The 12,968-nt window shown below is 41.4% G+C and overlaps 1 protein-coding gene across 15 annotated transcripts in view; it reads left to right on the top strand.

Annotated features, from left to right (window-relative positions):
• The window catches only part of Atp13a4 (ATPase type 13A4), a 155,762-nt gene that overhangs the window by 112,499 nt on the left and 30,295 nt on the right, over positions 1 to 12,968 (top strand). For 13 of the 15 annotated variants that reach the window (XR_001781812.2, XR_003951779.1, XR_384556.4 and 10 more), the window contains 3 exons: positions 9,616 to 9,779; positions 10,584 to 10,706; positions 11,907 to 11,986. Coding sequence is in view for 12 of the 15 variants with exons in the window: in XM_017316955.2 (XP_017172444.1) it covers positions 9,616 to 9,779; positions 10,584 to 10,706; positions 11,907 to 11,986 (367 nt within the window). In the remaining 3 variants the exon portion in view is untranslated. Of the gene's footprint in view, positions 1 to 9,615; positions 9,780 to 10,583; positions 10,707 to 11,415; positions 11,631 to 11,906; positions 11,987 to 12,968 lie in introns of those variants that run through there. The other 2 variants (NM_001164613.1, XM_017316956.2) reach the window with 2 other exon arrangements.

Genomic DNA, 12,968 nt, shown 5'->3' with positions numbered 1-12,968 from the left:
TGATCTCACAGAGGCATTTTCTTAGTTGAGGCTCCCTTGACTCACAGGGCTTTAGCTTGTACCAAGTTGATGTAAGAGTACCCTGTGCAAGCCGGGCAGTGGTGGCGCACGCCTTTAATCCCAGCACTTGGGAGGCAGAGGCAGGCAGATTTCTGAGTTCAAGGCCAGCCTGGTCTACAGAGTGAGTTCCAGGACAGCCAGGGCTACACAGAGAAACCCTGCCTCGAAAAAACAAAACAAAACAAAAACAAGCAAACAAAATGAGTGTCCAGTGCATGCATGTTCACAGTTTATCTTCAGTCTTTTTTTGGGGGGGCAGGGGGCATTGTGTGGATAAGAGCTATTCATCCTCCAGATCGGTCTTTAGTCTCTCTTTTCCTTGTGTTGAAAATTCTGCTCTGCCCTTTGAGTATTTTCCACTTCTTCTTTCTTGTTCTCGGAGGGCACAATGCTTTCTGACTTCTCACAAGTCCTTATAACAACTTTCTTTGTCTTCATGGGGGCAGACAGTTTTACTTTTACTATTAGTTTTTGCCAGTGGACTGGGAGTGAATGGTGTTTTGTCTTCTGAGTCTGGGACTGTAAAACACAAGGCCAGACCACTAGAGGAAGCACACTCTTCATCTACACATAATATTTCTTCTTTAACTTGGGAACTTAGAAATATTAATTGGGTATACTCATATATTTTTCTTTTCCCTTTTTACTAATTCAGTCTGGAACAGAGCTCTTTTAATATGCTTTTCTTCCTGTGAAGCAAACATTCTCCATTGTTCGTTTAATTATTGCCTTTGTTCTCTCTTCATTATATTTTTACCCTGGATTTCTGTTTTTCACATGACAGGTTATTACAGGTCTGTGACAGCCTCCTGGATTCATTTTCTCATTCTCTGACCTATATTTTTTAAACAATTGCTGTAGTTTTATAATCTTGCCCTCTTCTTTAAGGTTTGAGGAGGAGGTCGCTTAATTTCTCCAAATCTCCAAATCGTGGTATGGTTCTCAATAATGAACAATGACCATTATTATCTCCTTCAGATCACTGGCTGAGTTGAGAAGTGCTGTGAATGTGTGTTCATATGGATGTGGGGTTAGACACCCCCCCACACTCTGGGCCTTGCTCTTGTACAGACAGACACCCTCACTCCAGACCTCTCCCTGGTGCAGACAGACACCCCCACTCCAGGCATCTCCCTAGTGCAGTGAATGGATTTCTCTCTTGTTTTTCCTCTTGACAACTCCAACCTCACCTGTCTCCAGCAGTTGCTGCCTGGCCAGTCATATGTTCTGTTCCATTTTTTCCTAGGCAGCTGTTGTGACCTCTAGACTGCTACAGGTTTTGCAGTTTACCTGACACATCTGGGCTGTTCATCCTACTTGGTCTTTTTTTAGTTTACCTGATTTTTATGTCAAGACTGCGGTCATTTTGAGCATTATATACTATGTGCAATGTGCTAGTTTTCTCTGATAGCCTTTTTCTTTCATCTTGGACTTTCTGTTGTGTGACTATCCTATGTCTGGGGGTGGTTCTCATTGAGTTTAATCTATTTGGGCTTCTCTGGGATGCTTGGAATTCACAAATTGAAATCTCTTACAGGCTTTGGGGAATTTTCTTCACACACACACACACACACACACACACACACACACACACACACACACACTTCAATCTCTTTATTCTCTCCTTAGGCTCTACTGACAAGAATGGAAGTCCTTTTAATAACCCAAGCCTCTGTTCATTTAAAACAGTGCTCTTTGTTCTCCAATGTGTGTTGGAGAACACACATTGGAGAACTCTTGGTTGCCTGAGTGCATCTAGTTTATTTTTAAAAATTTAGTGAATAAAAAAATTCAGGTGTTATATTTTTCAAGTCTTAGTTATCCATTACAACCATACATATTAATTGGCTAAATCTTTCTGTTTGTTTTTATAAATGCTAACTATGAACGTGTAAAGGAGGCTTATACTAGCTTCTGTTTAAAATTTTATTTATTGTCAGATTGCGTGTATTATGTGTGTGCTATGGCACATGTGTAGAGATCAGAGGACATGTCTGTGGAGTCCATTCTGTCTTTCCACATTTATGAGGGTTCCCTGCCTAGAGCTCAAGTAGTAATAGCTTCTTTTTTTTTTTTTTTCCATTTTTTATTAGGTATTTAACTCATTTACATTTCCAATGCTATACCAAAAGTCCCCCATATCCACCCACCCCCAATCCCCTGCCCACCCACTCCCCCTTTTTGGCCCTGGTATTCCCCTGTACTGGGGCATATAAAGTTTGCAAGTCCAATGGGCCTCTCTTTCCAGTGATGGCCGACTAGGCCATCTTTTGATATATATGCAGCTAGAGTCAAGAGCTCCGGGGTACTGGTTAGCTCATAATGTTGTTCCACCTATAGGGTTGCAGATCCCTTTAGCTCCTTGGCTACTTTCTCTAGCTCCTCCATTGGGAGCCCTATGATCCATCCATTAGCTGACTGTGAGCATCCACTTCTGTGTTTGCTGGGCCCCGGCATAGTCTCACAAGAGACAGCTACATCTGCGTCCTTTCAATAAAATCTTGCTAGTGTATGCAATGGTGTCAGCGTTTGGATGCTGATTATGGGGTGGATCCCTGGCTATGGCAGTCTCTACATGGTCCATCCTTTCATCTCAGCTCCAAACTCCGTCTCTGTAACTCCTTCCATGGGTGTTTTGTTCCCAAATCTAAGGAGGGGCATAGTATCCACACTTCAGTCTTCATTCTCCTTGAGTTTCATGTGTTTAGCAAATTATATCTTATATCTTGGGTATCCTAGGTTTGGGGCTAATATCCACTTATCAGTGAATACATATTGTGTGAGTTTCTTTGTGAATGTGTTACCTCACTCAGGATGATGCCCTCCAGGTCCATCCATTTGGCTAGGAATTTCATAAATTCATTCTTTTTAATAGCTGAGTAGTACTCCATTGTGTAGATGTACCACATTTTCTGTATCCATTCCTCTGTTGAGGGGCATCTAGGTTCTTTCCAGCTTCTGGCTATTATAAATAAGGCTGCTATGAACATAGTGGAGCATGTGTCCTTCTTACCTGTTGGGGCATCTTCTGGATATATGCCCAGGAGAGGTATTGCTGGATCCTCCGGTAGTACTATGTCCAGTTTTCTGAGGAACCGCCAGACTGATTTCCAGAGTGGTTGTACAAGCCTGCACTCCCACCAACAATGGAGGAGTGTTCCTCTTTCTCCACATCCTCGCCAGCATCTGCTGTCACCTGAATTTTTGATCTTAGCCATTCTGACTGGTGTGAGGTGGAATCTCAGGGTTGTTTTGATTTGCATTTCCCTGATGATTAAGGATGTTGAACATTTTTTCAAGTGCTTCTCTGCCATTCGGTATTCCTCAGGTGAGAGTTCTTTGTTCAGTTCTGAGCCCCATTTTTTAATGGGGTTATTTGATTTTCTGAAGTCCACCTTCTTGAGTTCTTTATATATGTTGGATATTAGTCCCCTATCTGATTTAGGATAGGTAAAGATCCTTTCCCAATCTGTTGGTGGTCTTTTTGTCTTATTGACGGTGTCTTTTGCCTTGCAGAAACTTTGGAGTTTCATTAGGTCCCATTTGTCGATTCTCGATCTTACAGCACAAGCCATTGCTGTTCTGTTCAGGAATTTTTCCCCTGTGCCCATATCTTCAAGGCTTTTCCCCACTTTCTCCTCTATAAGTTTCAGTGTCTCTGGTTTTATGTGAAGTTCCTTGATCCACTTAGATTTGACCTTAGTACAAGGAGATAAGTATGGATCGATTCGCATTCTTCTACATGATAACAACCAGTTGTGCCAGCACCAATTGTTGAAAATGCTGTCTTTCTTCCACTGGATGGTTTTAGCTCCCTTGTCGAAGATCAAGTGACCATAGGTGTGTGGGTTCATTTCTGGATCTTCAATTCTATTCCATTGGTCTACTTGTCTGTCTCTATACCAGTACCATGCAGTTTTTATCACAATTGCTCTGTAGTAAAGCTTTAGGTCTGGCATGGTGATTCCGCCAGAAGTTCTTTTATCCTTGAGAAGACTTTTTGCTATCCTAGGTTTTTTGTTATTCCAGACAAATTTGCAAATTGCTCCTTCCAATTCGTTGAAGAATTGAGTTGGAATTTTGATGGGGATTGCATTGAATCTGTAGATTGCTTTTGGCAAGATAGCCATTTTTACAATGTTGATCCTGCCAATCCATGAGCATGGGAGATCTTTCCATCTTCTGAGATCTTCTTTAATTTCTTTCTTCAGAGATTTGAAGTTTTTATCATACAGATCTTTCACCTCCTTAGTTAGAGTCACGCCAAGATATTTTATATTATTTGTGACTATTGAGAAGGGTGTTGTTTCCCTAATTTCTTTCTCAGCCTGTTTATTCTTTGTATAGAGAAAGGCCATTGACTTGTTTGAGTTTATTTTATATCCAGCTACTTCACCGAAGCTGTTTATCAGGTTTAGGAGTTCTCTGGTAGAATTTTTAGGGTCACTTATATATACTATCATATCATCTGCAAAAAGTGATATTTTGACTTCCTCTTTTCCAATTTGTATCCCCTTGATCTCCTTTTGTTGTCGAATTGCTCTGGCTAATACTTCAAGTACTATGTTGAAAAGGTAGGGAGAAAGTGGGCAGCCTTGTCTAGTCCCTGATTTTAGTGGGATTGCTTCCAGCTTCTCTCCATTTACTTTGATGTTGGCTACTGGTTTGCTGTAGATTGCTTTTATCATGTTTAGGTATGGGCCTTGAATTCCTGATCTTTCCAAAACTTTTATCATGAATGGGTGTTGGATCTTGTCAAATGCTTTTTCTGCATCTAACGAGATGATCATGTGGTTTTTGTCTTTGAGTTTGTTTATATAATGGATTACATTGATGGATTTTCGTATATTAAACCATCCCTGCATCCCTGGAATAAAACCTACTTGGTCAGGATGGATGATTGCTTTAATGTGTTCTTGGATTCGGTTAGCGAGAATTTTATTGAGGATTTTTGCATCGATATTCATAAGAGAAATTGGTCTGAAGTTCTCTATCTTTGTTGGATCTTTCTGTGGTTTAGGTATCAGAGTAATAGTGGCTTCATAAAATGAGTTGGGTAGAGTACCTTCTACTTCTATTTTGTGAAATAGTTTGTGCAGAATTGGAATTAGATCTTCTTTGAAGGTCTGATAGAACTCTGCACTAAACCCATCTGGTCCTGGGCTTTTTTTGGTTGGGAGACTATTAATAACTGCTTCTATTTCTTTAGGTGATATGGGACTGTTTAGATGGTCAACTTGATCCTGATTCAACTTTGGTACCTGGTATCTGTCCAGAAATTTGTCCATTTCGTCCAGGTTTTCCAGTTTTGTTGAGTATAGCCTTTTGTAGAAGGATCTGATGGTGTTTTGGATTTCTTCAGGATCTGTTGTTATGTCTCCCTTTTCATTTCTGATTTTGTTAATTAGGATTTTGTCCCTGTGCCCTTTAGTGAGTCTAGCTAAGGGTTTATCTATCTTGTTGATTTTCTCAAAGAACCAACTCCTCGTTTGGTTAATTCTTTGAATAGTTCTTCTTGTTTCCACTTGGTTGATTTCACCCCTGAGTTTGATTATTTCCTGCCGTCTACTCCTCTTGGGTGAATTTGCTTCCTTTTTTTCTAGGGCTTTTAGATGTGTTGTCAAGCTGCTAGTATGTGCTGTCTCCCGTTTCTTCTTGGAGGCACTCAGCGCTATGAGTTTCCCTCTTAGAAATGCTTTCATTGTGTCCCATAGGTTTGGGTACGTTGTGGCTTCATTTTCATTAAACTCTAAAAAGTCTTTAATTTCTTTCTTTATTCCTTCCTTGACCAAGGTATCATTGAGAAGAGTGTTATTCAGTTTCCACGTGAATGTTGGCTTTCCATTATTTATGTTGTTATTGAAGATCAGTCTTAGGCCATGGTGGTCTGATAGGATACATGGGACAATTTCAATATTTTTGTATCTATTGAGGCCTGTTTTGTGACCAATTATATGGTCAATTTTGGAGAAGGTCCCGTGAGGTGCTGAGAAGAAGGTATATCCTTTTGTTTTAGGATAAAATGTTCTGTAGATATCTGTCAGGTCCATTTGTTTCATAACTTCTGTTAGTTTCACTGTGTCCCTGTTTAGTTTCTGTTTCCACGATCTGTCCTTTGAAGAAAGTGGTGTGTTGAAGTCTCCCACTATTATTGTGTGAGGTGCAATGTATGCTTTGAGCTTTACTAAAGTGTCTCTAATGAATGTGGCTGCCCTTGCATTTGGTGCGTAGATATTCAGAATTGAGAGTTCCTCTTGGAGGATTTTACCTTTGATGAGTATGAAGTGTCCCTCCTTGTCTTTTTTGATAACTTTGGGTTGGAAGTCGATTTTATCCGATATTAAAATGGCTACTCCAGCTTGTTTCTTCAGTCCATTTGCTTGGAAAATTGTTTTCCAGCCTTTCACTCTGAGGTAGTGTCTGTCTTTTTCCCTGAGATGGGTTTCCTGTAAGCAGCAGAATGTTGGGTCCTGTTTGTGTAGCCAGTCTGTTAGTCTATGTCTTTTTATTGGGGAATTGAGTCCATTGATATTAAGAGATATTAAGGAAAAGTAATTGTTGTTCCCTTTTATTTTTGTTGTTAGAGTTGGCATTCTGTTCTTGTGGCTGTCTTCTTTTTGGTTTGTTGAATGATTACTTTCTTCGTTGTTCTAGGGCGTGATTTCCGTCCTTGTATTGCTTCTTTTCTGTTATTATCCTTTGAAGGGCTGGATTTGTGGAAAGATATTGTGTGAACTTGGTTTTGTCGTGGAATACTTTGGTTTCTCCATCTATGGTAATTGAGAGTTTGGCCGGGTATAGTAGCCTGGGCTGGCATTTGTGTTCTCTTAGTGTCTGTATAACATCTGTCCAGGCTCTTCTGGCTTTCATAGTCTCTGGTGAAAAGTCTGGTGTAATTCTGATAGGCCTTCCTTTATATGTTACTTGACCTTTCTCCCTTACTGCTTTTAATATTCTATCTTTATTTAGTGCATTTGTTGTTCTGATTATTATGTGTCGGGAGGAATTTCTTTTCTGGTCCAGTCTATTTGGAGTTCTGTATGCTTCTTGTATGATCATGGGCATCTCTTTTTTTATGTTTGGGAAGTTTTCTTCTATTATTTTGTTGAAGATATTAGCTGGCCCTTTAAGTTGAAAATCTTCATTCTCATCAATTCCTATTATCCGTAGGTTTGGTCTTCTCATTGTGTCCTGGATTACCTGGATGTTTTGAGTTAGGATCCTTTTGCATTTTGTATTTTCTTTGACTGTTGTGTCGATGTTCTCTATGGAATCTTCTGCACCTGAGATTCTCTCTTCCATTTCTTGTATTCTGTTGCTGATGCTGGCATCTATGGTTCCAGATCTCTTTCCTAGGGTTTCTATCTCCAGCGTTGCCTCGCTTTGGGTTTTCTTTATTGTGTCTACTTCCCCTTTTAGTTCTAGTATGGTTTTGTTCATTTCCATCACCTGTTTGGCTGTGTTTTCCTGCTTTTCTTTAAGAGCCTGTAACTCTTTAGCAGTGCTCTCCTGTAAATCTTTAAGTGACTTATGAAAGTCCTTCTTGATGTCCTCTATCATCATCATGAGAAATGTTTTTAAATCTGGGTCTAGATTTTCGGTTGTGTTGGGGTGCCCAGGACTAGGTGGGGTGGGAGTGCTGCGTTCTGGTGATGGTGAGTGGTCTTGATTTCTGTTAGTAGGATTCTTACGTTTGCCTTTCGCCATCTGGTAATCTCTGAAGCTAGCTGTTTTAGTTGTCACTGTTAAGAGCTTGTTCTTCAGGTGACTCTGTTAGCCTCTATGAGCAGACCTGGAGGGTAGCACTCTCCTTAGTTTCAGTGGGCAGAGTATTCTCTGCAGGCAAGCTCTCTTCTTGCAAGGCAGGTACCCAGATATCTGGTGTTCGAACCAGACTCCTGGCAGAAGTTGTGTTCCACTCACTAGAGGTCTTAGGATCACGTGTGGAATCCTGTGTGGGCCCTTGCGGGTGTCAGGCGACTCAGCTGGCAAGGTAGCCGGGGCTCGAGTGGAGTGGAAGGGGTTTGTGCCCCAGATCAAGCCCGGGTAGCCTGCTTCCCTATGTACCGCAGTCTCAAGTTCCACGCGATTGGATTGGGGTAGGCGCTGTGTTCCACTCACCAGAGGTCTTAGGGTCCCGTGGGGAGTCCCGTGTGGGCCCTTGCGGGTGTTGGGCAAGACTCTGCTGGCAAGGTAGCCCGGGGCTCGAGTCTCGAGTCGAGCGGAAGGGACTTGTGCCCCAGATCAGGCCCGGGTAGCCTGCTTCTCTATGTACCGCAGTCTCAAGTTCCGCGCGATTGGATTGGGGCAGGCACTGTGGTCCACTCACCAGAGGTCTTAGGGTCCCGTGGGGAGTCCCGTGTGGGCCCTTGCGGGTGTTGGGCAAGACTCTGCTGGCAAGGTAGCCCGGGGCTCTAGTAATAGCTTCTTAAGACCACTATCTGATCATTTCAACATGTGAATCAATTGAGAATTGGCAGTGTTGCTGTTGATTATTTTTTTTTAGACCAGGTTTGTTGTTACTGAACATACCCAATGTTGATCCTCGTGTAATACATAGGGTAGAATGTTCAGTTGCCTCAACCCCTGTCTGTCCTGGAACTCAGAGATTTCTGCTTCTGCCTCTGGAGTGGGACTAAAGATGTGTGCTATTACCACTAAGCTTCAGTCTTTTCTTGTTTTAGTCAATAATTAGCTGTCACATCTGTTTTAAGTTGTAGTTTCAGTGTTAGCTTAAATTTGAAGTGTTTTTCTATTTTCGTCTGCCTCTCTCAAGCATTTAGGCGTTACTCTGGTAAATGGTCGGGGAGTGACATGTCATAGTTTAGTTCTTAAACTCATGCTTTTCTATGGGTCAGCTTTTGCCTTTCCATGGTTTTCCTGATAGTGTACACTCTCCAAGAGCCCTCCTGCCTCTTTTTTTTTTTTAATTAAAAAATTTTTTTTTCACCTGCTCTAGGCAGAAACACTGTGTTTAAGACTCTTGGTTGTAGCTGCCTGAACAGTTCAGGGGACATACTAGGACACACACTCAAGCCACACATTTCAGAGGAAAGAGATAAACACTGAGAAACCCATCTCTTGCTAGCTTGCTTCTCCAGCTCTGATTCCTTCCATAGTCTGCCTGCTTTTGTTGACTTTCCGAAGTCCTCGGGTGATTGCTTTGTGGTTATTGTTTGGTTTTCAGTTGTAATCACTCGGGGAGATAGATGGCAGTGGACTCACTCTATTTCTACCAGGAGAGGAGCCACCGGGTATGATATTAAGCCAAACGGCTTCCTACACATTTACAAAGATTGTAATTAATGGCAAAGTACATTTAAAATTTTCCTTCCTGCTTGCTGACAAAAATATCCCAGTAAGTTATGAAGTAGCATGATGAAAAAGAGTCAGAATCAGAGAAGGGATTATGAAATTCCTGGTCAGGCTGAAACAACCTTAGTAATTATCATTATACCTAATACAAGAACAGAGCCCTTAGCGAATTTCTCAACTCCTGTGTGTATTGGTGCGTTCTCTCCATCACCATCTGAGGATGTTCTTTCTTTATTCTAGGTGACAATCTTCAGACTGCAATAACAGTGGCTAGGAAGTCTGGGATGGTTTCCGAAGGCCAGAAAGTCATTCTTGTTGAGGCAAATGAAGCCACTGGCTCTTCATCGGCATCTATCTCTTGGAAATTAGTGGAAGAGAAGAAACCTGGTCCATTTGGGAGTCAGGTATACCCAGCACAGGCAGTCTGCTGTATTTCCTGACTTGCCACGCAGTGGTGGCTATAGTTGTGACCAGCTCAAGTTTTGAGGCAACCCCAAGTCAATGAACTTCTCCAGGTGTTTAACAAATAGGAACCTGATTATGCCAGTTTTCCACATTCTTCCTACTTCTAAGCTTCAGACTTCCCTGGCTTCGGACAGTAACCATTCCTTTACTCCTACAGAGCCTTTGACTTCTTACTAGAAAGAACACAATAAGCAAGACTGTGACTAACTTCTCACATTTCCCCTTGCCTGTCAGCCACCTCATTGGGTTCAAAGGAAACTTACCTTTGGACAACCTCCTGAGTGCACTAGATAATCAGTCTATGTCTTCAAGGTAGGAAAAAATTGTTCACTTATGTCCAGTCTTGTTTGTATTCTAATTCCATTGTGTCCTTATGGAACAATATTAATCTTGTTAGAAAAAGGAGCCCCAACAAGCTCTCACTCCCAGGAGAGAGTTGTTCCCTTGCAATGCTCTTGAATCTGACATGTGAATTGTATGAAGTGCACACATCTCTGGGCCTCACAGAGATCACATTGAGATGAGAATAGGACATGAGTATGAGCTGTTCTAATCTGCCAGTGGTTGTGCTGTGTGAAGATCAGTCCAGCAAAGAAGCAGGAGTTCTCTCAGGGACCAGGGCTGGAATGTGACTTTTCAAGAAAGACCATGGTCTAACATCAGTCCTCGCTGTCAGATATGCTTGTGGTTCCGACCACTCTAGCAATGGGTAGAACATAGAACAGTTGTTCCTTGCTTTGCAGGACACCTATATCAACATTAGAGAGGAAGTCCCAGAAAATGGCAGAGACGGAAGCTACCATTTTGCCCTGAGTGGAAAATCCTTTCATGTTATAAGCCAATATTTCAGCAGCTTATTGCCAAAGGTGAGTTTTAATGGAAGCAATGACATTTCTGTGCAGATAATGAGTATGTCACTTATATATAGCATGACCCCCAAAGAGCTTCAGTATTGGACATGGATAAAACAAAAACAAAAGGAAACAAAACAAAACAAAAGCTAGCTAGCTCTATACATCACAAAAGAGGGGAATGGTTTTTGAAAAGTTACTCTTATTTCCTATTAGATTTGAAAATAATAAACCCGAGGAATGAACTTTATGCCAGCCCTAGGAAAATGTAAGGAAGATTTGGCACTGCACAGCTCTTACCATGTTGCCACAGGATAGGCATTTCACAGTTTAGTAGGAGCCCAGAGGTGGAACAGAAAGGCAGGCAAAGATAGAAGAGCACCATTATGTTTGCAGTAGAAGACCCCCTTTTTAAAAATGCCAAACTTAAAGCTATTTTTACATGAGTAAACTTATCATAAGGGCAAGTAACTCATTTATAAACAATAGACTTTGACTACATGCTGAACTGAGTTTACAGCCATAGAGACAAGGGGCACATTGCTGTCATATAGAACTTAAAAGTGTGAAGAAGAGAAACCAGTACAGGATACTATACCCTCTGACCATCCACATTCCAGGGCTCCCTAAGTTTGGGATTGAAGCTGAGCTTCATAATTGGTCAAGCTCATATAACATTATTAAATCACAAATAGTCTTTATTTCATCACCTGGTGATTTTCAGCTAGTTATGAACAATTTTCTGGGAAGCAGCTGCGTCTTTGCCTTCTCCTGGGTCCTGCTGTATGTCTCGATTGTAATACCTCGGATTCCATTGGTTCAACTTTCTGTGAAGCTCAAGATTTTTCAGGATATGGCAGAGAAGGCAGTATTCTCCATGGCAGCTGGGTTCAATTACACAGGGCATTTAAAAAAATAAACTATTTTTATAAACACTTACATTTTGTTTTCATTTGTTTATTTGAAAACATAAGTCTCAATATCCATCTTTAAAATACAAAGAAGAAGAGGAGAAGGAGGAGGGGGAACAGGAAAAGGAGGAGGCAGAGGAAGAGGAGGAAAAGGAGCAAGAGGAGAAGAAGGAGGAATCATTTCACTGGGAACAAACTTTCTCCATTCATGGATACCACTAGCCTATGCTCTGTGTTTTGTGTGTGACTAGCTGCCCTCATAAAACATTTTTCCTTGATTTTTCTCTTGTGGTGGTGCTTACAGATACTGATCAATGGGACCATCTTTGCAAGAATGTCTCCTGGGCAAAAGTCAAGCCTGGTGGAAGAATTCCAGAAACTGGAGTAAGTGGTTTTGCCCAGGATGAAGTGATGGAGGTGTGACAGTCAGGGTATTGGAGAGGCTTGAATTAATGGAGGCCTCACGTAGTAACCGAGATGGAGCAGGTCCAGGGAGCTGGGTAGCTATGTTAGGGCAGGGGTTCTGACACAGGGCAGGTGACAGTCACTGGGAAACTTAAAAAAAGCAGCAGTATCTGTTTCATGCTTCCGTGACTTTGTTGTTCATGGGTATGAACACAGCATTTTTCTTTTTAAAATTTTTATTTTTTAGGTATGTTACATGCTGACCACAGTTTCCCCTACCTTCACTCCTTCCAGTTCTCTCTTCAGCTCCCCTCTCCCTCAGAAAGATTCTTCTTTCATTATTTTTTTTAAAAAAAAAAAAACAACAACCAAAACACCAGGCCTCCCAGGGATATCATCATATCACGGCATAACAAATTACAATAAAGCTAGGCACAAACTCTCATCTCAAAGCTGGACAAGGTGACCCAGTAGGAAAACAGGCATCTCAGTCATAAACAAAACCATCAGGGTCATCCCCACTCCCACTTTTAGGGATACCATAAAAATATCAAACTACACAACTATAACGTATATGCAGAAGACCTAGCTCAGATCCCTATACAGTCCATGATTGTTGATTAAGTTTCTGTGAGTCCCATGAGCCCTGTTTAGTTGATTCTGTGGGTCCTGAACACAGCATTTTGGTAAAGCTCCTCACACAAGTCATTGTTGCTCCCAAAGCTAAGAACAAGAATACAGGGTCACAAAAAGGGTACGGGTGTGAACTGAGACAGGAAGGGTATGAGCTCAACCACTGAAGGAACAAGAATTTAGGCTTCGTATTCATAATCTATCATCACAATTATAGCATAGAGGATCGTCACATAGCTCAATATTAAAATATTCTTATGCTAAAGCATCTTTCTATCACATCATTGGACACTTCAATACCAAGAGTCTTCTTCATTCTCAGATGAAA

The sequence above is a fragment of the Mus musculus genome, chromosome 16 (assembly GCF_000001635.26).
Source record: "Mus musculus strain C57BL/6J chromosome 16, GRCm38.p6 C57BL/6J".
Taxonomy (NCBI): Eukaryota; Metazoa; Chordata; class Mammalia; order Rodentia; family Muridae; genus Mus; species Mus musculus.
This window is presented reverse-complemented; position numbering and strand designations above follow the sequence as displayed.